General features: G+C 45.7%; 1 protein-coding gene across 1 annotated transcript in view; it reads right to left on the reverse strand.

The window, feature by feature from the left end:
* Nucleotides 1–21800, reverse strand: part of LOC111161395 (myosin VC) — a 100525-nt gene extending 78725 nt beyond the window's left edge. Inside the window, exons 1-5 of the mRNA XM_022525016.1 lie at nt 21661–21800; nt 10058–10168; nt 4823–4988; nt 4092–4236; nt 1024–1180 (exon numbers count right to left, since the gene is read on the reverse strand). Of these exons, the coding sequence (XP_022380724.1) occupies nt 1024–1180; nt 4092–4236; nt 4823–4988; nt 10058–10168; nt 21661–21687 (606 nt within the window). The 5' untranslated portion in view covers nt 21688–21800. The remainder of the gene's footprint in view (nt 1–1023; nt 1181–4091; nt 4237–4822; nt 4989–10057; nt 10169–21660) is intronic.
* Between the last annotated feature and the right edge of the window lie 5090 nt (nt 21801–26890).

The following is a 26890-nucleotide window of genomic DNA, read 5'->3' on the forward strand; positions in this document are numbered from 1 at the left end:
AGAGAGAGGAAGAAGCAGGCTCCCCTAGAGAGCAGAGAGCCCGATGCGGGGCTCGATCCCAGGACTCTGAGATCATGACCTGAGCCGAAGGCAGCGGCTCAACCCACTGAGCCACCCAGGCGCCCCGGTCATCATGCTTTTTGATGACACATTTACTGAGTCCCTATGGGCCACGTGCTTGGGTGGCAAAGGTGAGCCAAGTGGACAGGGTCCTGCCTCTCTGGAGCTTACCATCTACTGGGCAAGATTGATCCTAAACAAATAATCACATAAATTCATCCACTGGGCAGTGCCTCTGGACAACTTTACTACTGCTATCTTAGATTGTGATTTATGTTTCCACTTAACTTTAAAGTATGTTTATGTTAGAGGAGTCTTAAGACTTGGGGACCGGGTCTTACTCTTTTCCATCACCTCCTGTATTATCTGACACAATGGCTTAAACAAAATACATGGTCTGATAAATATATATTCATAATTCTGATTTGAGAAGACAGAAAGAGGAGGTCTAAGAATCTAATGGTCTTAATTTTTTTGCTGTGCTTCCAAATAAATTGAAGTCAATCCTTTTCCCATTTTGCAAAGCAGCCAGAGTTGGTCTTCGGACATCCCCTGAGACTTTCAGATGCTCCTTCTCCCTTGAGGGCTGGCTCCTTCCTCCTGAGTGCCTGCATGGCTGGCCTTGCCCACGCCACTGCCCTCGTTAGCATTGTGTGAATGGATCAGCTCTCGGGGAGTGGAGAAGGAAGGGTCTTGATATGTAGCATTTGCCAATTTGTAAGGTGCATATATTCCCACCATGACTGATGTCAAACTACCAAAGGTTTAACAGTCAGCTTGCAAAATAATTCCTGAATATTTACCAATCAGCTCGAAAAGTTGGTGCACTTTTCTGCCCTCACTTCCATTGTCTTTAAAGGGGAGGGCTTGAGTTAGCCATGAAAACACATACACAAACCAACCCACCTCTCCATCACACACTGTCCCCTGTGACCCTGCTCCCCACCCCCCCCGGCTGCATACCTCTGTTATGGGGTTTGATGCCAGAACCTTGTCCTCCACGTGGGTGTTACTGCTGGACTTGCTGACGGTGGCAAAATACCTCATGGCGTAGCGAGCAGACACAGTCTTCCCGGCACCTGACTCCCCACTTACAATTATTGACTGATTTTTATTGTTTCTAAAGCAAATAAAAGGATTTTTTAAAATGCTCACTTCTTCCTATTAAAAAGGCAATATATACTCAGGAAGAAAAAATGCAGACAAGTGGAAAGAAGGCAAACTCTGTTTCATCACTCTGTTTTTAATACTCCAGTGAATTTCCTTCTAGTCTCTTTTTCTATGGGATCAAGCTGAACACACAACTGTTTCCTGCTCTGTCCCCCATGCTGAGGGCCCCCAGACCACTCCTATGTCAGTGATCTGCTAGAGGACTCACAGGGCGCAGCACATAGCCATCCTCACGGCTAAGACTTATAGTGAAAGAATACAAAGTAAATCTGCACATGGAAAGGGCACAGGGTGACAAATCCAGAGGAAGCCAGGCATGAACACTTAAATCCTTCAGCAGTGAATTATGACAACCCGTGGGAAGTGCTGTCCACCAGGGAAGCTCTTCAGAGAGTCGGGGCCCAGGGTTTTCACCAGGGGCTGGTCACATAGGCATCCTCAGCTGAGCACATACCGAAATTCAAGATGCTGAGAAGGAGAGTGGGCACTCAGCATGAGCTCCATCATTTACGCAAACAATCCAGGTACAGTGAGTCACTCTCATCAGTTAGGCTGGGTGGGAAACTTCCTAAAATCCAAGCTCCTATAGGCTAGCCCTGGGCCAGCTTTGCAAGCAGGCCTCTGAAAACAGTTGTCTCGGGCCCAGGTCAACTCCTCTCTGTGTATCCCCACATAAACATAAGATATTTAAAGACATTATTTTGGAGAGCAACTATTTAAAATATGCTTGGGAACATATGTGCTCAGTATACCAACGTGTCCTACATATTTTAGAGATCTTAAAAAACGCATTCAACTTTTCATATCGTAAGATGATGACAGAATCTTCCTATCATGCTGGTCTAGGTATCCAGCATTGCTGATATACTATACACTTCACAAATACTTTATAAGGATTCTCATTTAAACCTTGGAAAAAAGTCTATGCCACATATACCCATTTTACAGAAGAGTACAATAGGGGTTCAGAAAAGTAAAATGACTTGACCCAGGACACAGAGTATGCAGCCTCCCTGTGAACACCAGAAGGACCTCAGAGATAGCGTTCCTGCCCAAAAAAGCAAGCCTCTGAGGAAGTGAGTGACAGACAGCCCCAGTATCCCTTGGCCAGGTAGAACAGGGAGGGAGTTTTAAAGCCAGGCTCTTCCAAGTGCCAGTTTAGCATCAGCAAGTACAACATAAAACTACCTTATGTTCAGTACTGTTACAGGAAGCCCTCGAGAAAAAACGGGGTCTTTGATCTTGACCCTGGTTCAGCCCTATAGCTCCCATGAGCTCAGACTGCTGATACTCGGGAGCATCCCTGGCCCATCAGGCTGGGAGCCATGAACTTCCATCACAGAGACCTACATCTCTGTGAACTCTGTGAACTACATGAACTTCCATCACAGAGACCTACAGGGAGCAGGACAAATCCCAGAACCATGGGTGTTTTGTAATTGGAAGGAATCTTGCTATAGCAGAGACCAAAGTAATTGGTCATTAATTGTTAAATCTCTACTCAACATTCATCCTTTTCTTCCTTGTTAGAGACTATGTCCCAACTTTTAGTGGGCACACTGCTGCCCATATGGAAGACTATATATCCCAGCTCTGCTTGTCAGTAGGCATGATCATGGGAGTAGGTCCTGCCCAAAGAGCTGTGAGCAGAGGGGTTTTGTGGGGTTTCCAGGGAGTCTCCATAACCAGGAGGGGCACACACTTCCCCTCTGACACTTTGTCACCCAGAGTATGGAGGAGACAGCTAAGTATTAGCGGCCCTCAGGAGGAAAGTCTCACTCCAGGGACTGAAGATCTGGAAGGCATTGGGTCCCCGACGGCTGGTAGAGGTGGTACACTAGTCCCAGACTATCCATCAGCCCATCAGCCTTTTTTGCAGGAGAGAACCACACACTCTACCTTGTTCACGTCATCATTCTTCCCCCTGATTATAAGCCATGAACCACGAATGGGTGCCTCCTGAGTGTCTGGTTCACAGATAAAGACAATAAGGCTAAGGGAGTGGAGAGGCTGTGCCCGGGATTATGTGGTAAATGGTTAGCAGGTCTAAGCCCTGTGCCTCAGGTTTGCGTTCACCAGGGCAAAGCTCAATGCACTTCACGGGGGCATTGCCAGACTTAAAGGAGATCACTGCCTGGAAAGTTCTTTTGAGAACCACAAAATGGTCTACAAAGATAGGAAGGTGTTTCTATTCTTCATACTTGACAGATGAGGACATCGAAGCCAAAAGACATTACACGTGGGGTCAGAAACCCCGAGCACACATCCCAGCTCTGCTTGCTGGTGGTCTTGGGTGGGTGAACCCCAAACCTCAGCTTGTTGCCCAGGTGTCTCCATCGCAGGCCAGTCTGAGGGTACACCTCAATGGTGTATGAGAATGAGTGCACGGGGCCTGCTCCACAGGAGGCTTTTAATAAATGTTCACCAGCAAAACAAAAACTCCACGGGGCCACACAGAACACAGGTGGCAAAATGAGGCTAAAGCTCTACATCTCCCACAGCTAAAACATGTGCTCCTCTATCATAAGATTTTGCTGGCCCGGATCGGAGGGAAAAAGCTTGCGCATCTCACAGTGGAGAAATCAACATTCCTCCAACCAAACACACCACAAGCGAAGCATCTGACATTCCCAGATTGATAGGTTTGACTTTTGACTCCCTGGAAGAAGAAAAACCAGGAAACCTGGTCTAGACAGGTTACGCAGGCAGTCATTTGCTACTGCATTATAGGTAGTCCATTCTACCACAGTCCCCTTTAACAAGACCAGTGCCAGAGGGTCCCCCTCCACAGTGAGGGCCCAGCACACACGAGGGCGGGGAGCTGGGCCAGAAGGAGGGAGCCCTGCCCAGCAGGAGGCTACCTGGCCATCTGCTTGTATGCCTCTTCAGCCACGGCAAATATATGTGGGTCCATATCGCCCATGTTCTGCCCGCTGTAGGCGTGGATGATGGCATCTCCGTAGATCGGCAACTGCTTGTAAGGATTCATGGCCACCAGAATGATTCCTGGGGAAAGATGCCCGATGCAGTGCTGGGGATTTTACTGTCACCTGCTTCTCCAGGTTCTTAGGAGCAAGCCCAGCTCTGCCAGTTATTAAGCGTGCCCTGTGACTTGGGGCAGGTCACATAACACTCTGGATCTCAGGTCCCTGTGGATGCCACCCACATTTCTGAGCGACTGTCAGGGTTGGAGGAGATGACAGATGGGAATGCCCTAAAACTGAAAGCTCTTTCAATTCTCAATGTAAATATAATGATAACATCATTGCCCAGAGTAAGTAATAAATGTATTAAATCCAGTAAGAAACTCAAACACAAGCTTTATCCAGTTACAGCTTTCTTGGGAGTCTGATCTTAAGTCTTGCCCAAGATTCTCCCCACCCATAGACACTTCTGTTTACAACAGACTCTTGAAGATCAAATGTCTGTGCTTGTCAGACAAAAATCTGGGCAAATGTCTAGGTCCAAGTGTACCTTTTGGCAGAAGTCGACATTTCTAACGTAAATAAGATATAAAATGTACTCGGGACACCCTAGACAGCAAGCATGGTGTTTCTGGTCATGGCTGCTCTCTTAGAATTGCTCTCCTTACCACTGTAGGTGTAAATGAGTTTGGATTCTGCAAAGCGGACTCTGAGATTGTGGAGCACCGCGGGCTCGTGGAGATAGCTGAGGGCCGTGAGGTCATTCTCGCCCACGAGGATGTCGGGGTTCCGAAGCGGAGGCAGGGATTCTGGATCAACGGAATAATCCAGCTCCTGTGGACAAAGACGGAATTAAAGTTCTAGAAGTGAAAGACTCTTGGTGTTTCTGAACTCCTGTTCTCCGTCCTATCCATCCCCTTTTGGAGTGATCCCAGACACTCTGAAAAACAAATGTATGTAGAGCAAAGAGAAAATCATCTCCATTACTGACTCTTGGGGAATGAGAGCCAGGGGACTAGGATATTGGCTGTGGGCCCAAGGGCAAGTCTCTCATCCTTTCTGGACCATTCCTCTCTCATCTGTGGAAAGACTGGCTGGAGCTACAAGACCTCATTGAAGGCTCCGTGAGAGGTGACAGGGAAGCTACATGGGCAGGGACCTGGGCATGCCACCTCCAACTCTACCACAGGGGGTCCACTGGTACGTAGGTTAGATGCTGAGCACCATGAACATTTTGCTTGAAAACAGGGTCCTGCTGGGTGGTGAAAAGTGTCTGAAGGAGCCCGTGTGGGTGACAGTCTCTCTTTGAGAGGACGCAGGTGCTCTGACTCCCGTCTATAGCTGAAGGCGGCCTGTTTCTGTCATCCTGGGCGCTGGCTGAATAACTTGCTGGGGACAGTGTTTCCTGCACTAGATTTCACCCAGCGTTCTGACAGCAGCTGCCTGAGCAGAACGAAGGAGAGTTTGGCAAGCCTTGTGGTGTCCATGATGAACACCTGCTCTAACTTTCTTCACTTTCATCTCACAGCCTGGGGAAGTGACTCGAGCAAGATCACCCAGCAAGCTTGTTTCCCTTCCATGTTCCTAGGCTGCCTGCCTTTCTATTCCTGGTCCTGAACCTGCTCCACAAGATGATGTGCTCCCTCCCCCGCCCCACAAGTGCCCACCATGCAGACCCTCTGCCAAGTATTCAGTCAGTGGTCCTCAAGACTGCCTTCCAAGGAGGGCACGTCCACCCTAATTAACAGCTACGGAGGCAGCTTCAGAAAGGTTCCTCTCCTTGTCCAAGCTCACAGGGTTCTTACAGACCTGGCTGGCTCTGAAGTCCGAGTCATGACACCTCCCATCCGCGCGGACAGGGCTTTGTCGGTGACTTGGTCGGGCTGTGTGGCCCGAGGAGAGCGGCTCGGGACAATCCAGGCCAACTGGATTGAATCACAGCTGCCTGCTCTGTTTCCAGTGCAAATATATTTGTGGGTGGGCCCCAAGCAGAGTTATTATTTTTCCCTATTTTATTGAGAAGTAATAGACACATATTATTGTATAATTTTAAGTGGTCCAACACAATGGTTTGATTTACATGTACTGTGAAATGATTAGCACAGTAGGTTCAGCTAACATCCATCACTTCATATCTATGTAATAAAAAAAGGAGAAAAGAAAGAAGAAAAAAAATTTTCTCCTTGTGATGGAAATTCTCAGGATTTCATTGAAGTTTCCTAGCGGCATGGCCCCAGTCATCATGCTGTGCACGACACCCCTAGGACTTATAGCTGGAAGTATGTATCTTTTGGTCAGCTTCTTCCCCTTCCCCATCCCTACCCCTGCCTCCGATAACCAGAAGTCCCATCTTTATTTCTGAGTTTTATTTTTTTTTTTTTATGTTGCTGGATTTTTTTTTTAGATTCCACATATAAGTGAGATCATACAGTCTTTGTCTTTCTCTGACTTATTTCACTCAGAATAATACCTTCAAGTTCCATCCACGTTGTCACAAATGTTAGGGTTTGTTTTTTAGGACTGAGGGATAGTCCACTGTACAGAAACACACAGACGATGACTTTTTTATCCGTTCATCCGTCGATGGACAGACACCTAAGTAGTTTCCACATCTTCATGATTGTGACTTATGCTGCTATAAACATTGGGGTGCAGATTCCTTTTTGAGTTTGTGTCTTTGTTTCCTTTGGATATATTCCTAGAGGAGGAGCAGCTGGACCACACGGTAGCGCCATTTTAAAATGTCTGCAGGTGGGGGTGGGCACCTGGGTGGCTCAGTTGGTTAAGCGACTGCCTTCGGCCCAGGTCATGATCCTGGAGTCCCCGGATCGAGTCCCACATCAGGCTTCCAGCTCAATGGGGCGTCTGCTTCTTCCCCTGACCTTCTCCCCCTCTCATTCTCTCTCTCTCTCTCAAATAAATAAATAAAATCTTTTAAAAAATAAAAATAAAAAATAAATAAAATGTCTGCGGGTTCTCCATTCTGTTTTCCGTAGTGGCTGTACAATTTAGAGTCCCACCAGCAGGGCCCAGGGTTCCCTTTTCACCACATCCGCACCACATTTCTTACTATCTGTCCTTTTGATGATGGCCATGCTAGTAGGCACGAGAATATGTAGATGGTGGTTTTGATCTGCATTTCCCTAATGATTACTCATGTCGAGCCCCTTTTCAAGTGTCTGTTGGCCATCTGGGTGTCTTCTTCAGAAAAATGTCTATTTAGGTCCTTTGCCCATTTTTAGTTTTTTGTTTGTTTGTTTGGTTGGTTTGGGTTTTTTTGTTTTGTTTTGTTTCTATTGAGTTTTAAGAATTCTTTTTCAGCAACATTTATTTTTATTTTTATTTTTTAAAACTTAAAAAAAATTTTATATTAGTTTCAGAGGTAGAGTTCAGTTACTCGTCAGTTGCAGTGCTCATTACATCACGTGACCTCCTTAATGCCCATCACCCGGTTAACCATCCCCCCACCACTCCCCTCCAGTGACCCTCAGTTTGTTTTCTACAGTTAGGAGTCTCTTATGATTTGGTTCCCTCTCAATTTTCATCTTACTTTCCTTCTCTTCCCCTATGTTCATCTGTTTGGTTTCTTAAATTCCACAGATGAGTAAATTTTGGATAATACCCCCTTATCAGATATACGGTTTGCAAATATTTTTTCCCCTTCTGTAGGTTGTCTTTTCACCTTGTGGATAGTTTCTTTTGTTGGGCAGAGGTTTTTTAGTTTGATGTAGTCACACCTGTTTATATTTTCATTTTGTCGCTTGTGCTTTAGGTGTCAAATCAAAAAACATCACGAAGACTCATGTCAAGGGGCTTTATTCCTATGTTCTCTTCTAGGAGTGTCATGGTTTCAGGTCTTACATTGAAATCTTTAATTCATGTTGAGTTAATTTTTGTGAGTGATGAAAGATAAGGGTCAAGTAGAATATTCTTAATCTACACTTTTTTTTTTTAAAGATTTTATTTATTTATTTGACAAACAGAGATCACATGTAGGTAGAGAGGCAGGCAGAGAGAGAGAGAGAGGAGGAAGCAGGCTCCCCACTGAGCAGAGAGCCCGATGCCGGGCTCAATCCCAGGACCCTGGGATCATGACCTGAGCCAAAGGCAGAGGCTTTAACCCACTGGGCCACCCAGGCGCCCCAATCTACACATTTTTATTTTGAGAATAAAATCAAGAAAAATGCTGCTCACATATCATTTTTCTTTCCCTGAGTTTTTCTGTTATCATTTTAAATCAATAACTTCCTTTCCAAGTTCAGCTGCTGCGTGTGTGTGTGTGTGCATGAGTGTGTGTATGTGTGTGTATGAGAGACAGAGAGAAAAAGAGGAGAGTCTTGGGGGAAAGGGCCGTATGTAAAGAACATTAGATGAACAGTTGGAGGAACAAAACAGACTTTGTCCTTCATGGAAGAGAGGAAGGATTAAGCCAAGGAGCAGTCTGGCCGGCTGCCCTCTTAACCTGCCTCTCCTGGGCTCAGGTTCAGAGCCAGGAATGTCGCCACCTGAAGACCTGCTGATACAACTAAAGCAGCAAGTCGTGAGATTTGTCCTCCCAGAGCCGCACGCTACCTAATGAGAACCTGGACCACACACGGGATGTGCTCAACAAGGCTGCAAGGAGCCACTGGTGGGAAAGGGCAGGTTCCATGTGAGTACAGCATCTTCCTGCCGGTCTCTTGAGTTTGCACGTGCATGCGCATGCACGTGCGCGCACACACACAGATCATCTCATTTGATCTGCAGCAAACCTGTCACTACCATGCTGTTAGGAACTCCAATTTGCATATGAAAAAACCCAAGGACTCAGGGTTACAGACTTAGTGGCCACAGCAGGCTTTGAATCCGTAGCACGATTCTTGAGGGAGTGCCCTTAACCACTAAGATCACATGCTCATCTCCCTTCCCAGGATCTCAGGAAACAGCTCCCAAATCCACGATAGTCTCATTGTAAATATTGTGTCCTGTCTCTACAGAGACCTTGCGCATGACTCAAAATTTCCAGCATTTTAATATTCACATGATATTCTCTGCACCAACTCTAATACCCAGATGGAACATGAATCCTTTGCCCAGCTCTGCATCCTAGGGACTTGAAGCTAAAAAGTAAGGTCACCTAACTATGGATCCAGTCGGGGTGTCATTACAGCTACGGGGTATGGCGGCCAAGGACAACTCACGATGGATACTTAAAGTCATGGTAAAATCTGCTGGAGCTGACAATAAAAAGACATATCTGACCTTTGGAAGGACCTGCTCACAGGCACCCCGGAGCACAGGAGCCACCGCTGACGTGATCCAGCCTCACGGACAGGCTCCTCAGAACATTACAGAAAGCTGGCATTCCGTTCCTGTCCCACCTCCCATCACTTCCCCAATCACCCTGCCACAGGAACCCGTGGCGGTCCCAGTGCTTGTCTGTTTCTACCACCCATGGATGGATTTTACTCCTTTTTGTTCTTCTCCCACCCCTCCCTCCCCCTTCCTATTTTCTATCTCCCTCCTCTATTTCTCTTCCTCTTCCCATTGTGATGTTTCTCTCTACCAGTTTTTGCCCTGGGCTCAGACCACCTCCCTCCAAGTTCCTCATCTTTGCTCACACTCTATGCTGAGACCCATTAAATCAAACTGGCGGATCATTTTTCAGTGTTCTCCCCACCATGCTGGATCCCTGGGGATGCAGCACAGGACAGAGACCTGCTTCCTGTGTCTCGCTCCAGAGAGAGGCCCTGGTGACACGGGGCCCTTGATGCTTTCATTAGGGCAATGTCGGGCATGTGGCACAAACAGGAGGGGATCACAGCACCACCTGGCCACTCCCACGGGACCACAGGTCGCCCTCCACATGTGGCCCAGCTATCCCTTTACATGTTGTGGCAGCCACGGCCAGCAAGGACCCTCACCGTTCCATCCTCCAGCAAGAGTCTCAGGACTTTGTCACCAACTCTGTAGTCTTTTGCTATTTCAGCAGACTTCCAAACTTCTTCAGGATCAGGAATCCATACCCTGTTGTACTGAACAACAGAATAAAACAGCCTTAATTTCAGAACTTTGAAGACAAATACACAGATCATAAGATAATTAGACTCAGGGAGATTTCTTTCTGTCTGCTCAGTCGGTCCCTTCTTCAGGAATACTTTTACCTAACTGTTGCTTATGAGGTAGTCTTCAGTGTGTCTGTGAGGCCCCACACCTAGTTGCTTCATTTTTATAGGCAATGGAATCCCCAAAGCATCCTAAACATACTTTGAAAACTGAGAGCCTGGGATTAGAAAGAAAATCATGAGTCCCTTCATGGGAAGATCTGAGCGCTGTCTATGAGAGTTGAAACAGAGGGATTTGGTTCATCACTGATGGGCTGTGGGTCTCTGGGCCAGACACTTAACTTCCTGTGCCTCATTTTTCTCATCCATAAAGTGGGTACAATATCTACTTCACATTTGCTGGGAGGTTAAATTAGGCTGTGTAGTTGAAAGCACTCTGCCAGATGCTATGGAAGTATTGCTAGAGTAGTGTTACCTCAGTCTTAACTGCACTGGTGGATAGCCAAGGATTCCCACTGTGGGAAATGTGGAAGGCCAGCTGCGGCTGCTGGGCTCCACTCCCAACAGGCGATTGCAACAGCTGACTCAGTGTTGGTATATAAATCTTTAGGCAGAATCTCATTGCTATGAACTGAATTATGTCTCTACCTATCCCCCTCCAATTCATATCTCGAAGCCCTAATCTCCAATGAGACTGAATTTGGAGATAACGTCTTTAAGAGGTAATGAAAGTTAAATGGGTAAAAAGGCTCTGATCTGATGGGATTAGTGTCCTTGTAGGAAGAGACACCGAGAGCTCCCACTGCACTCTCTCTCCATCTGCATACACCAAAAAAGCCACAAGAACACATATGGGGAAAGCCACTGTCTGCACGCTTGGACTTCTCAGCCTCCATAACCGTGACAACATAAGCATCTGCTGTTTAAGCACCACCCAGGCCACAGGCCACTTAAGGCAGCCCTAGCAGCCTGACCTGCGTGTCTAATACTCACACTGGCACACTGGGAAGGAGACAGGCTCACTCTCCAGAACCCACCTGGGGCACCTGAATGCTGCTCAAGATAGAGACAAGGGGGCTTCCATGTCTGTCACAGGGCCCATGGTTAATTCCTCTCTTCCTGTCGGCAACACCCACGGACTACTCTTACTCCTCCTCCCAGACCCCACATCTCACACTGCCCTGCAGGGCTGTTCATCTGTTTATCCATTCATCTCTTCGTTCATTTCATCGACACTTGCTAATAAGCATCTATTATGTGTATGCATTGGGTTGCTAAGAAGGAAAGGCATTTGCTCTCAAGTCACCACGGTCCTCCTGCTAACCCAGCCAGCCCCTAACCCAGAGCCGCATGTGCAAATGTGCATATTCGCATCCCTCTGCTCCTTGGGCCACTGGTCTACTGCTACCCTCTGACTGAGGAAATACTCGTTTGTGTTGAAAGATTGTACCTTCAGGAGTTTTGAGTTACAAAAAGATTCTGAGCAATAAAATCATGGCATTTTGATTTTCCTTGGTACAGTTCTACGTATTTTCTACAGTTTGCATGTTTTACTTTTATAATCAGAATAATCTTTAAAGGCAAATATCAAAATATAGGTCCACAAAAAAAACGTGTACGTGAATCTTGATAGTAACTTTATTCATACTGGCCAAAAACTGGAAACAAACTAGATGTCCATTAATATGAGAATGAATTAAAAGACAAATGAAACTGTGGTACATTCACACAATGGAATACTATTTACCAGTAGGAAGAATCAATTACTGATACAAGCAAGAATGTAGACGAATCTCCAAACCGTGAGGCAGAGCTAAAGAAACATCCACCAATGAGTATGTTCTGTGGGAATCCCTTTGAAGTGCGAGGACAGGTAAAACTAAGGTAAGGGGCGGAGTCAGAGCAGTAGTTGTTTCTGGGGGTAGGTGGTGCTGGGAAGTGAGTGGGAAGACCCTCAAGGGAATGTTCTGGGGGTGATGGCAACATTCTATGCCTTGGTGGGGTTTGGGTTACCCAGGTGGTAAGCACTTTTCAAACCTCACAGAACACAGACCTAAGACTGGTGTTTCACTGTTTGAAAATCTTACACAAAGAACTAAACAAATATAAAACTCTTAACAATAGACACACTAATATATTTAGGACGACATGTACTGAGGCATGTGATTTACTCTAAAATGCTTCCACAAGTAAGAGGGTCTGAGGACTGGACAGAAGGATAGGAAGATGGATAGACATATAACAAATATGGTGAAACGTTCGTGGTAGAATCAGGTGGTAGGACAGATGGTCACTATAAAGTCCTTTCAACTTTATTGTATGCTAAAAATCGTTTGATGTTGGAAGAAATAAAGAAAAGTAAGAAACAAATTTCAGAATGCCAGTACTAGACTGGGGCAAAGTTGATTAAGGAGCACATCCATTTACCTATCAGTTAATAATAAACTGGCTTATTTAAGCAAAGAAATATATATGTATCTCAGTGGCTGGGTATCAGTCCTGAGTCCCTAGTTTATTTGGTTTGCTTTAATTCTTGACAGCTAGGCGGGAGTCTGCAGGAGCTTGCTGAAATGAGTCACAGGATGGGTAAGATTTCAGACATAGGGACAAAGAAAACAGAAGAATGACCTGGCGGGCAATGATACACACTCAGATACACATGTCCACGCAAACATGAACAGAAGCCTCATAAACACATAGGCACACACCCCACACACACACACACACATACTTGTTTCCACATGCTACCACTTCCTACCTCGGGTTTGCTATCAAAAACACTGCTAACCTCGTAAGTGAAATCATTAATGGCATATCCCAATGCATCAAGAGTTGGCCACTATAGAATTTTATTTCGTTTCATTCTATTATTTTTTTTTGAAAGATTTTATTTATTTGACAGAGAGAAACACAGCGAGAGAGGGAACACAAGCGAGGGAATGGGAGAAGGAGAAGCAGGCAGGCAGTCCGATGTGGGGCTCGAACCCAGGACCCCGGGATCATGACCTGAGCCAAAGGCAGATGCTTAACGACTGAGCCACCCAGGCGCCCCTCATTCTATTATTTTTTAAAGTAGTCTCCAAGCCAAGCATGGAGCCCAACGCAGGGCTCAGACTCACAACTCTGAGATCAAGACCTGAGCTGAGATCAAGAGTTGGACCCTCAACCGACTGAGCCACCCAGGCACCCCTGCCACTAGAGAATTTTAGAACTGAAAGGGTCCTGGGAAATCATCTACTCCAAGTTGTTTGTCAAAGCTCTTTTTAAAGCCACAGAAGGCTTGCTTCAGATGAAATGGGGCCAGCCTCCCATGTGAGACAGGAACAGCGGAGGCGTCCTGAGGAGGCTCTGAGCTGGGCGCCGCAGCTGACATCCCCGGCATCCTCCCACGGAAGCCAGGAGTTCTGAGAAGGAATGTTAAAGTCACTGAGCCAGTCTAAGCCTTTTGTTTTCCTGACCCCAAACTCTAAGCTCAGGGAGGCCAGTAATTCACCGAACACCACACAAAGTCACGAAAGCCAGGACTCCATGGAGCCAGGGCCTGCGACTCCTACTTTGAACTACTCATTATATGAACGAGTTCATATAAAGTTCATTATATGATCTGACTTTGAGAAGAATCTCGAGCTCTCAGGCAGGGCACCTGGGTGGCTCAGTCGGTTAAGCATATGCCTTCAGCCCTGGTCATGATCTCCAGGTCTTGGGATCACGTCCCACCTCGGGCTCCATGCTCAGAGGGGAGCCTGCTTCTCCCTCTCCCTCTGCCCTTCCTCCCGCTCACTTTGTTTCTCAAATAAATAAAAATATTTAAAAAAAGAAAAGAAAAGAATCTTGAGCTCTCATCTGCAACCATCTACTTGAGAGTGCACAGGCTGATTAGTTTCACTGGCTTATTTTGGCCAAAAGCAGTATTAAATGGAGGCAGTATTAGGACCCTGGAACCAAAAAGTCTGCTTCTCTTGTGGAGGAAACACAAATGGTCTCGATGGCCCCTGACTCCCCAGGCTGCCCACACCTGCCAGGCCTGGTGCCTCCGCCAAGCAATGCTGCCAGTCTTTGAAGGCCCCGTGGCTGCAACCCAGCCTGGTAAGTAAACACGACAAAGTTTACCCAGTTCCATGTCAGTTACACCCTTGGGTCCCTCCCTCCTTCCCCACATTCTTTGACCCACAAAGCCAGGCCTTAACGCTTTAACCGGGAGGAAGAGCTCACTTTGCAGCGTTTAGGCAAACAAACAGTAGCCTGTGCAAACAATGTGACCGGCTCTCATGTGACCTCCCCGGTGTGACTCCTTCCTGTGGAGCAGGAGCCTCAGACTCAGACTACTGCCAAGCCCGCCAGGGACAGGCCTGCTAGGGGGCCGGGGAGCAGGGAGGCCCACCTTCCGTGTCCTGCCTGTAAACACTCTCCCATGGAGGGAGACCGTGTGTCCCCTAACTTCCAAGCCAAGGGAGGCGTGACAATGAGGGAAAGCCTTCAGGAGCACGACCCTTGGGAAGTGATACGTCCCCGGGAACATGCCGAATCCCCCACCCCACATGCTCAGCCAAGGAGAGGGCATCTTGTCTCCTTGCCTGCCTACTGGAAGGCATCTGCGGCTGTTGGCCACAAAAAGGACCGACGACCTCACATGGAATAGGGGACACCACAAGCTTCCTTCCCAGCAGCTCTCTGGATGGGAAGGGAATCTCCACATTCTCAGTCAACCAGGCCAGAGCAGCGATACTATGTTCCCTCTCCTCCCCTTCCCTTGTCCCTCCAAGCCCTTCCCAGGCTCCCCAGCATCCCCTCTGTCTCCCAGTGTCCTTCCCAGGCCCTCCTCCTGACAGGCTTTCTCTAGAGTGTCCTCCACTCCCACAGCTTTGGCAACTGCCCTGGTACCTGTTCACCAGAGACCTCCAGCCCAGATCTCTCAACAGGTCTAGAGCACATTTCCAGTGGTCTCCAGATGCCAGCCCCTAAATGTCCTCAGACGCTCACAAATTCCAAGCTCTAATGATCATTACATACCCCGCCAAACCTCAGTTCTCATAACCGTCTAGTCAGAAACTTGGGACCCCCAAGTCCCAAGTGCTGGACCCCCTTCCCTCCTTCTACCCCCAACAACCAAATGGTCCTCAGGTGCTGGAAAGCCTACATCTTAAACAAGTCTCACCTAAAATAACAAACAAACAAAAAAACAAGTCTCCCTTGTCTGTCCCATCGACCCACCACTGCCATAACCATCGATCAATTCCCTGCTCCCAGCCCCCACCAATCTTCCCCTGACAGACGCCACAGTCTGCTAAGGGCTTCCTCAACGAGGCGGAACACCAGGTTTCTGTGGCTGTACAGATTCCCTCATCCACAGCTGAATCAGAATTTCCATGGGTGGGGTCCAACAAGATGAAAGCTTTGAGACCCCCCCCTCCCTTGTTGACTCTGATGAACAGCCAGCCGTGGGGAGCCGCTGTCCTGGCCTGTCTTCCTACTCAGCCTTCTCTCCTTCTTCAGTCCACCCTCTGCCAGCTGTCACCACTAGCAGTTTCTAGAACATTCCAAGCCCTTTCTTGGCTCTCTTCCTTCTACCACCAGTTCTACCCCTCCTCTCGCTGCCAGTGAGCAAACTGCTCTGAGACGTCAAGATTCAGCTCACAACTCCTGTCCTTGGCAGCACTTACCCTGTCAACCCTCTACCCCAAACAGGATTGAATGCTTCCTCTTTAGAGCTCTCTCTCTCTCTGACCCTTCTCCAGGTTTCTGGGTAGCTTCCCATCTTCTCCACTGGCACTTGAGCCTCAAGAGTCTCATCTTTGTACCCTGGAACCTGACACAATGACTTCCCCACTCCATAAACATCCACTGAACAAAAATTCAAATTCCCAGTTTAGTTGCACCAATTAAAGACTAAGCTTTGGGGGCACCTGTGTATCTCAGTTGGTTGAGCCTCTGCCTTCAGCTCAGGTCACGATCCCAGAGTCCTGAGACTGAGTCCTGCATTAGGCTACCTGCTTGGGGTGGGAGGGCACCTGCTTCTCCCTCTGCCTCTGCCTGCTCTTCCCCCTGCTTTGTGTGTGCTCTTTCTCTCTCTGTCAAATAAATAAAATCTTTAAAAAAAAAAAAAAGACTAAGCTTGGTATTTTAGTTTTTACATCTTTTTTTTTTTAACTCTTTTGAAGTACCCATATGTAATACAATGGATAAATCTAATTTTCCAGAGTTGTTAATGATACATAGAAATCTAAAAGCTTCTTAAAATAGCCAAATGGAAAGTCATTAGACTGAAATTTGACCTTATTTTAGAGACCTTGAACTGCTTCTCCTGACCTTGCACATCTGAGTTCTAGCAAAACTTCCCTGAAGATGTCTTGTGAGTTCCTCATACAGAAGCAAGAGAAATAGATGACTGAAGGATAATATAATTTGTGAATCTGTGGCAAAACCAATTATAACCTGAGTCCTGATTAATGAGCCAGAACAATTTAAGAAAGATCTCTAGAGCCATGCCATAGAGCTCTCTGCCTCACCACCCATTTACCACTTTCACCGATATCTTAGATGGAGAAAAAAAAAAGCAAAGCCCACACACACGTAGATCATATGCTCAGCTATGAAGTGGATGGACTTCCCATGAGTCCTCTGAGAGAACGGGGAGAAGAGAAGGAAGATGGTGAAAGTGGTTGAACCACAGTTGTGGTAGTGGAAGGTATTAAGAACACAGGTTTTTGATGTCCATCAACAGATGAATGGATAAAGAAGATGTGGTATATATATACAATGGAATAGTATGCAGCCATCAAAAGAAATGAAATCTTGCCATTTGTGACAACGTGGTTAAGAACACAGGTTTTTAATCCGGCCTCCTCCTCCACTTCTATGCAACTTTAGGCAATTTACTCAATCTGAGCCATTTGTAAAATTGGGATAACAACGTCTACACATAACATTGTTGACTCAGATGAAAGAAGGCACATAAAGTAGTGAGCCTGGCATCTGGCACATGAGAAGTGTTCCATGGCTGCGAGATAAAAGCAACCATCATCATCTTCTTCATGCTCACAGCTCTTTCTGAAAGCAGAAAAACTCATGGATGCATGCACACAAAATGCTTATTGAGACCCACTGTTCCCTATTCTCTAGAAACTCTCGGTCAATAGGGGAACACAAAGTTAATAAGCACTTACAAGCTGGGGGCCTGGGTGGCTCAGTCAGTTAAGCATCTGTCTTCGGCTCAGGTCATGATCCCGTGGTCCTGGGATCAAGTCCCACATCAGGCTCCCTGTTCAGCGGGGAGTCTGCTTCTCCTTCTACTTCTACCTCTCCCCCTGCTCATGCTCACTCTCTCAAATAAATTATTAAAATCTTAAAAAAAAAAAAAAAAAAAGAGTGGGCACCTGGGTGACTCAGTTGTTGAACCTCTGCCTTTGGCTCAGGTCATGATCCCAGGGTCCTGGGATGGAGCCCTGCCTCCAGCTCGCTACTCAGCAGGAAGCCTCCCTCTCCCTCTCTCACTGTGTCTCTCTCTCTCTGTCAAATAAATAAATAAAATCTTAAAAAAAAAAAAAAGAAAATGAGTGCTTACAAGTCAAAATGAAAGGTGCCCAGATAGTGGAGCTGGTTGTAAAGATTTCTCACAGGAGACACTCCTCCTAGGTATCTCAAAGTCTTTGGTGCACTTGTGTATAGTATCAATTCCTTAATTTCTTTCTTCTGTCTCATTGTTAGTGTACAGAAATGCAATTGATTTCTGTGCATTGATTTTATACCCTGACACTGTGCTGAATTCTTGAATGAGTTCTAGCAATTTTTAGGTGGAATCTTTGGGGTTTTCAACATAAAGTATCATGTTGTCTGCAGAGCCAAAGTGTGAATTCTTCTTTGCCGATTTGGATACCTTATATTTCTTTTTGAAATCTTACCATTTGCAACAACACAGATAGAACCAGAGGGTATTATGCTAAGCAAAATAAGTCAATCAGGGAAAGACAATCGTCATATGATTTCACTCATATGTGGAAGTTAAGAAATAAGACAGAGGATCACAGGGGAAGGGACGGAAGAATGAAATCAGAGAGAGAGACAAACCATACGAGACTCTTAACTGTAAGAAACAAACTGAGTGTTGCTGGAAAAGGAAGGGGATGTGGAGATGGGGTAACTGAGTGATGGGCATTAAGGAGGCATGTGATGTAATGAGCACTGGGTGTTATATGTAACTTAAGAATCACTAAATTCTACCTCTGAAACTAAACTCTGAAACAAACAAACAAAAAAAAGAGGCGGCACTGTCAAATTGAATTTGGAAGGTGAGGCGCTGCTGAGCAAAGCAGTCATTTCAGGCGGAGAGACCCCTGCAAGCTAAGGCATAGAGTGTCGAATGGGCAGGAGTGCACCAAGGGCTGCCAGAGGTTTGCGGAGCAGGAGCTGAGCAGTGGGGAGATGCAGAGGCAGGACCTTGTGGCTAGTCAGTGAGTCTCAGAGTGACAGGGGCTTCCAGAGGGTTCGAAGAGTGAATGGCCAAACCGGTTTCTCTCAAAGAGAAATGCTCTCAACATTTCTAGGGCATGTTGCCAAATAGCTTTTGAAAAGAGAAGGGTCATTTTACACTTCCTCCAGTAGCAATTGCTACTCTCAGCACACTTCCTCCCAGGAGTCCCCTCTTTCTCAGAACCTCTCTCCCTGTGGCTCCCATGCCAGCTCTCCCACATCCTCCTCCTTATCACAGCTCCATCTTGGGCACCCTCTGAATAGTTTTGTTCCTCCATGAACTGTCTTGGCTCTCTTCTCTCCCTTGGCAAGGCTCTCACTGCCTGGGCTTCAATTCCTACCTTGGGGCAGAAGACTCTGGTGCAACCTCCCCACCAACCTCTAACCACCCAGGGCACTGGCCCCAGGAAACCCCTTCATCGCCTCAAGCCCTGCAGGGACAAAGTCTGCCTCCTGACTTCCTAAGCTCACCTCTTCCTGGTGGGCCTCAGTGTGTTCACGGCATCCCCTGCTCTCAATCATCCAGACCCTGAAATCCACGTCATCCCTGGTTCCTCCCTCGACCCAGTCCATTCCTATCATCACCTACTTCCACACACGCTCTGGATTCTGCCTCCATTCACCCTATCCAATATGGCAGCCCTAATTCTCTCCCTGATACTTAGGATGACCTGAAAATCCAGCCCCCTGAGTCCCATGAGTATGGCTGGCATACCCCACTTCCTCAAACACAGCCCTGGTCCCGTCTTCCCATGCTCAAAATCTGCACCAGAGTATAAAGCTCTGACCTAACTCTTCAGCCACCGTGACCCTCTCTTCTCAGCTCTATCACCGGCAGGCTCCTCCATCCCTGCAGGGCTTTAGCAAACTGAATTATTCGACATTTCTCATTTCTATCACTTAAAAAAAAATCTTTCTAACCTCCCCCAAGCACAATGTTTTAATCAGAAAGTACTAAACAAATGTTTTATGGCTGATAATATATCTGTCTTCAAGGCATATGCCAGAAGGAAGATTCAACAGGGGGCAGGCAGGTAACAGTGTGAAGTGTGACGTGAGTGAACGGGGTAGCCTACAGATCAGGGGTGGTACGGCTGTCACCCACGGAGAGCCACCTCCGCCCCGTCACCCTGCTGCAGTGTCACTATTTGCCGCTGGGTGCAGAAATGGGGTTCAGGCTGCTTTAAAATGCTGTGTGGCTTAAACTGGGCAAAGAAGCAGCACTCCTGGGACATAAAGATGGCCAAGGGTCCCCGGACACGAATGTCGACTTAGGCCAACCCTGTGTGCTGGCCTTCAAGGACAAATGGCTAGATCCGTGGACTTGGGGAATGTTGCAGGAAGTGATGGGGAAGCAAGGGAGAGGGCTTAGATTTTGTTTCCATTCAGGAAAACTCATTAACAAACACGCTGTCTAAAACCTAAACAGTTATAAAAACTTCCCACCCTGCAATTGACCTTATGGGGACTGACTAACCACCTGGAAAGGACGAGGCAGCCTTGGGACAAAGGTGCCTATTTGGATACAAAGTGAGAAGGGATGGCCCTCAGGGCTCCTTCTGGCTCTGGGAATCTCAGATTCTCTGTCCATCCAAGCTCTTCTCTAGAAAACTCTTCCATATCAGTTTTCCTACATTATGCCTGCTACCTAGTTGGTATTTAAAAATATTTGTGGTGTAAGGCACTTGATGATACAAAAGCTTAATTTGTGTATTTTTGCTTCTAAAAAACCAGTTATCTAAAATAAGTTAATCAACAGTTTTCTGTACTCCAAAATATCTTCCAAGCATTGCCTTTTTCCAAAATTTTCTTTTACCTCCAGTAAGCTGAGGACCTCAGAAGCCCTGCTGGATATCTGAAGGCTCACATGCTCAGCGGTAAACTCTTCTGGAATAGTGGAGGTTCAAACAGTGCCCATTTAGAACTCTAGTTAATGGAAATGTGTTAGAGGGCACAGTAATGTTTGGATGATTTGTACTTGTATTATTAATTCAGCAAAGTAGAAGGAAAAACCATTGAAACAATTATTTATAACTATCGTATGTATCTATAGCAAAGTGTCTTTTAAAATATAAACCGAGGGCGTGTGTCAAGGGGAAATGGATAGATTCTAGTCTTAGCCATCGGAATACTAGCAACCATAGAGTCTACTCTGCTGAGGTGTGAGAGGATCCGACTTTATGGCTATTCAAAAAAAATTTTTTTCAAATTATTTTTTATCCAAATAATTAGCCAAGCTCGTCTCAGGAGGTCCTGTGTGCCAGAATGCTATCCTTCTAAATAACGGGTGGAGCCCTCAGCCCTGGGGAAGACATAGTTTGCAAGAAATGCTCTAGAGTGACTCCCAGAATCAGCGTGTACGTGAAAGGTGCTTTATAAATTGTAAAGCAATGTGTGTGAGGTGAATGAGCCCGTGGCCTCGGGATTCACAGAAGCCCTCAACCCCTACGGCTGAAGCTTGCCTCATAACGCCCAGGCAGCTGCCACTTGGGACTTGAGATGAACTTAAATGCACGTGCAGGCATTTCTGAAGACCCAGAATTCTAAAAAGCATTCTGAATACTGTAGTCCTAAGCTTCTTGTTCAGGGGCTCCGAGGAGGGTCAGGAAGATTACGGATACTATTAATCGCCGGGGTCTGAGATTTCTATGTCCCCGTGGGCAACTCTGATTCCACCTGTGGCTCCGGAGGAGGGGGCGAAGAGGCGCGGGGGACAGGGGGCGCGATCCCTGGGCACGGGGAAGCTCGGGTCGGGGAAGGCAGCCCCTCGCACTTGGTCTTCCCATCCCGAGGGGACCCAGGCTCCCAGGGGGTGCTTGCCCCGCGGCCAGGGACCAGAGCCCTCGGAGAGCGACTCTCTGGTGCTGCCGGTCGCCAGGCCCTCCGCCGCGCTTCCTTACGGCGAGCGCTCCAGGTGCGCAGGTGTGGCCTGGGCGCCAGGTACAGTCAGCGTTAGCGCCGGCCACCTTCCCTCCCGCGGGCCCGCCCTTAGGTACCTGCGTGTACAGCGCGACCACCGCCATGGGCGAGACAGGCCAGGACAGCTCGAGGGCCGTGAAGCTTCGAGGCTCGGGGGCCGGGCGGGAGGCTCCGAGGCTCGGGGACGAGTGACCGTCGGCGCGGCCGGCGCGTAAATCAGCGCTGGGCCATCTTGCCGGGGCAGTTTTCCAGCGGCCGACTACTCTCACCTCCCCCCGGGCGTAGCGGCCTCGGGAGGAGAGCAGCCGCCGATTGGTCGTTCCCGGCCAGCCTGGCGGGTCCGCGCCGCGATTGGCTGCGGCGGGGGCTTCGGGCAGGGAGCAAGCCTCCTCCTGGCCAGCGCTGCGCGGTCCAGTGGGTCCACCTGGCGGGGGTGCCGAGCCGTCCGCCCAGGTTGGATTCCCCCGCCCTCAGGGGCCGGAAACAGGTATGTTCTGAGACGCTCCCCGTCCGAGTTTTGGCTTCCTTAGTTTGCAGCTTGTTTAGTGGAAAGCGCAGAGGATATGATCATGGCCACAGAAAGGCCAAGAGAATCAACAAATTATTAGAGCTGGTAAGAGCCAGGTGGCCGTATTCAACATCAAATATAAAAATGAGTAATCTTCCTTTGTGTGAGGAATAATCATTCAGAAAATCCGATAGAAAGTATGATGGAGAATAAGACATTTACCACATCAATGAACATATAAAGTGTCCGGATATCACACTAACAAAAATGCACTTGGCCTTTGTGGGGAAAATGTTTAAATTTCTCTACAAGGACATAAAAAGAAGGGGGGGGGGTAAATGCCATTTTCATGGATGGGAATATTTAAAATTGTACAGGTGTCAATTCTACCCAGATTAATAATATAATGTATAAGCCTAATATAATTGGAATAAAAATCCTAGGGGGACTTTTGGAAAATTGTGCAATGATTCTATATTTCATATGAAATAAAATTTATGTAGAATCAAGACAATCTTCAAAACAAAAACCAAAGAGGTGAGATTTGCCCTATTATATATTAAAGGATATCACAAAGCCATCATCATTAGAACAGTGTGACACTGGCATGGAAATGGAGAAATGAATAGTGGGACAGAAGGGAGTCCACCAGCAGGGCCCCATATTATACGGTGGCCTTAAGGATCAGAGTGGGAAAGAAAAGATTATTTAATAGATGGGCCCATTGTGTGTGGTGGGGGAAGCAAATCTATACAAACGCTGTATTCCCCCAAAAAACTCCAGACAGATTCATGATCAAAACTTAAAGGTAAAACCATAATGTTTGGTTTTGGTTTTTTTTTTAAGGTTTTTTTTTGAGAGACAGAGAGTCCAGGACAGGGGAGAGGAGCAGAGGCAGAGGGAGAAGCAGACTTCTTGCTGAGCAGAGAGCGGATCATGGGACTTGATCATGACCTGAGGCAAAAGCAGATGCTTAACCTACTGAGCCACCCAGGCACTCCTAAAACCATAATATCCCCCCCCCCTTTTTTTTTTTTTTAAATCACTGGGCTTTTAAAAAAAAAAGATTTTTTTAATTTATTTGTTGGCAGAGGAAGAAGCAGACTCTCTGCTGAGCAAGGAGCCCTGATGTGGGACTCGATACCAGTACCCTGGGATCATGACCTGAGCCAAAGGCAGATGCTTAACTGACTGAACCACCCAGGCATCCCAAACCATAACATTCTTAAGAAAAAAAAGAAGGGTACCAGCTTTTAAATGTTAGGTTAGGAAAGAATGTCTTAAGATACAAGGTAGCAAAATCATAGGGAGAAAAAATGATGAATTTGAGGTCATCAAAAGGAAAGATCTGGGTTCAGTGAAAAACACCATTCTTAGAGAAAGGCAACAGTCTGGGAAATACATTTGCAACCTAAACAACCAAGAAATGATTAATATCTATAATGTTAATCTAAGATACATTTGAAACTACTGTAAATTCGCTTAAAAAAAGACAGTAAGTCCAATTTTTAAAATTGACCAAGAAAATTAATAAGCAATTTGCACATGAGATAGCTGGTTAACACATAAAGAGATGTCACCCTTATTAGGAACCAGAGAAATACAAATGACAACAAGGAGATGTCACTTTATAGCCATAAAACTGGCAAAAACATTTGGGATGGACAGCATCAAATGCTGCCTGGGATGTGAGAAAATCACTTTTTGCTCACATAACTGGTGGGAACTATAGTGATATTGTCATTCTAGACAGCAATCTGAGAATACTTACTGGAAAATAGGTTTAGGCAGACAATTATCACATAGTCATGAACAAGACAGTTAAATAAATCTTCATTATAACACAGTTATATATTAAAGGAGATACTCACCAATATTCATCAATAGGAGATAAATAAATAGTATATATATAATACTCTACAGCTATCAGCAGGAATGGATGTGATCTACTTATATCAACTCAGAGAGATATAAAAAGCAATGTTGAATGGATGTATAGCAGAAGTCTTTATATATATTTTAAAACTAGCAAAAAAAACCCTTGCAATATTATGTATCATTCATGGGTAAAAGTATATATAAATAAAAGTGTGGGTGATAAATTACAAAGTCACCATTCATTATACGAGAGTGAATATCTATGAAGTTGAAGGAAATGAAATTGACAATAAAGAAAAAGGAGGAACCAAAAAAAAAAAAAAATTTAAGGGCCTGGCACAGACCAACAGTGATAGGTCCCACAAAAAGAGGATTATGATGAATTCAATGTTGTGTACATCTTGTCCAAAATAATAACATAGTGAAAAAGAAAAGACGTAAAGTGGGTTGGAGAGGAGCGCCTGGGTGGCTCAGTTGGTTAAGTGTCTGCCTTTGGCTCAGGTCATGATCCCAAGGTCTTGGGATGGAGCCCCTGCATTGGGCTTCCTGCTTATCAGGGACTCTGTTTCTCCCTCCTCTGCCAGTCTAGAGGTCTAGCTGCTTTTTTCCCTAAATAAAATTTTTTTAAAACTTTTATTTTATTTTTTAAAAATAAAAATTGCCAGCTGATCTGATTTTTTAAAACTAGCAATATCTAGGGGCACCTGTGTGGTTCAGTTGGTAGAGCATGTGACTCTTGATCTTGGGTTTGTAAGTTCAAGACCCACATTGGGTTGTAGAGATTACTTAAAAATAAAATCTCTTAAAAAATTAAAAATTGTGGGACGCCTGGGTGGCTCAGTTGGTTGGACAACTGCCTTCAGCTCAGGTCATGATCCTGGAGTCCCGGGATCGAGTCCCGCATCGGGCTCCCAGCTCCATGGGGAGTGTGCTTCTCCCTCTGACCTTCTCGCTCATGCTCTCTCTCACTGTCTCTCTCTCAAATAAATAAATAAAATCTTTTAAAAAAATTTAAAATTGTGTCAATTTACTTCTATAAACAGTGTATGAGTTCAGTTGCTTAATAGCCTCATCAATATTTGATACTATTAGTTTTTAAATCTTAGCCCCTCTGTATATTGTAAGATCCCTCACAATCTCTGCCTTCTGATATGTGTTTAATCCATTCACATTTAATATAATTGTTGATATGATTGGAGTTATGACTGTCATTTCATTTTCTATATGGTTTATATCTTTTGTTTCTGTTTCTCATTTTTTTGTGATAGTGGATTTTTTACTGTTGTTTTTGTTTTTGGTTTGTGTGTGTGTGCACACCATTTTAATTCCCACTTTTTAAAAGAACTATATTTCTTGAGTTACTTTTTTAGTGATTCTTCTGGTGATGAAAATGTGCATCTTAATTCATCACAGATACTTGAGATTAATACTGTATTACTTTCCTACAGCTGCTGTAACGAAGTACAACAGATCAGGTGGCTTAAAACAACTGAGATGTGTTGTCTCACAGTTCTGATTACTAGCATTACTGCTGGGTGAGTGGTTTTACTGCACTCCATTCCAAATCAAGGGAGCCCCTCCAAAGGCAAAGCTGCTGGTTTTCATAGCTCGCCTGACTCTGGTGGAATTACCAGGCTATCTGAGCTGGGTAAGGGGAGGATGATGGGTACAGCCTCAAGCAATGTTGTCAGACAAATGCTGTTCTTACTCAAAGGTCAGTGGCTTGTCGTGAATAAACACTACTATTTTGTTGTATGATGTTTGTCAGTTTATAGAGCCCTAAAATAGTTGTTTTTGACACTTCTGTCCAGTGTTGTCCTTTTTTGGAGAGAATTTATTGAACTTCTCAGTCTGTCATACCAGAAGTCAAAAATCTACTTTAAAAAAAAAAAAAGATTGAAAAAAAATCCTTGTAACACACACTTCATCTAGCTTAAGAATACAACTCAGCGGTTTTAGTAGATTCACAGATTAAACTATCACCACAGTTCATTTTAAAACAGTTTCATCATCTCGGGGCACCTGGGTGGCTCAGTGGTTAAAGGCTCAGGTCATGATCTCAGGGTCCTGGGATCGAGTCCCGCATCGGGCTCTCTGCTCGGCAGGGAGCCTGCCTCCTCCTCCTCTCTCTGCCTGCCTCTCTGCCTACTTGTGATCTGTCTGTCAAATTAAAAAAAAAACAAAAACAAAACAAAACAAAAAAACAGTTTCATCATCTCAAAAAGAAATTCCATGCCTCGCGGTTATTGCTCCATTTTCTCAATTCCCCAAGACCAACTCCTCCCAACCCCAAGCATCTTCTTATCTACAGTATGTCATCTTTCTTTTTTCATCAGTTAATGTGGCTAGAGGCTTATCAATTTTATTGATATTTTTAAAGAATGAGCTTTTGGTCTCATCCATTTTCTCTTATTGATTTTCTGTTCTCAATGTCTTTGATTTCTGTCGATTTTTGTTTCTTCTTACTTTGCATTTAATATTCTCTTCCTTTTTAAGTTTCCTAAAGTGGAAGTTTGGTGATTGTTTATAGGTCTTTCTTCTTTTCTAATGCATGCACTCAATGCTATAAATATCCCTCTAACCACTGCTTTCACTGCACCCAACAATTTTTGATAAATTTTCATTTTCATTTACTTCAAATATTTTTAAAATTCTCTTGAGATTTCTTCTTTGGATGTGTGTTGTTTAAGGGGTGACTGGTGGCTCAGTCGGTTAAGTATCTGCCTTTGGCTCTGGTCATGGTCTTGGGGTCCTGGGATCAAGTGCTGTGTCCAGCTCCCTGTTCAGTGGGGAGTCTGCTTCTCCCTCTCCCTCTGCTCCTACTGCTTATTCATGCACACATTCTCTCTCTCAAATAAATGTAAAAAAAAAAAATCTTAAGAAGTATGTTGTTAAAGTTGAAAATTTGGGGATTTGCCAGC

The sequence above is a fragment of the Enhydra lutris genome, unplaced genomic scaffold (assembly GCF_002288905.1).
Source record: "Enhydra lutris kenyoni isolate GAN:26980312 unplaced genomic scaffold, ASM228890v2 scaffoldscaffold4, whole genome shotgun sequence".
NCBI classification, from domain to species: Eukaryota; Metazoa; Chordata; class Mammalia; order Carnivora; family Mustelidae; genus Enhydra; species Enhydra lutris.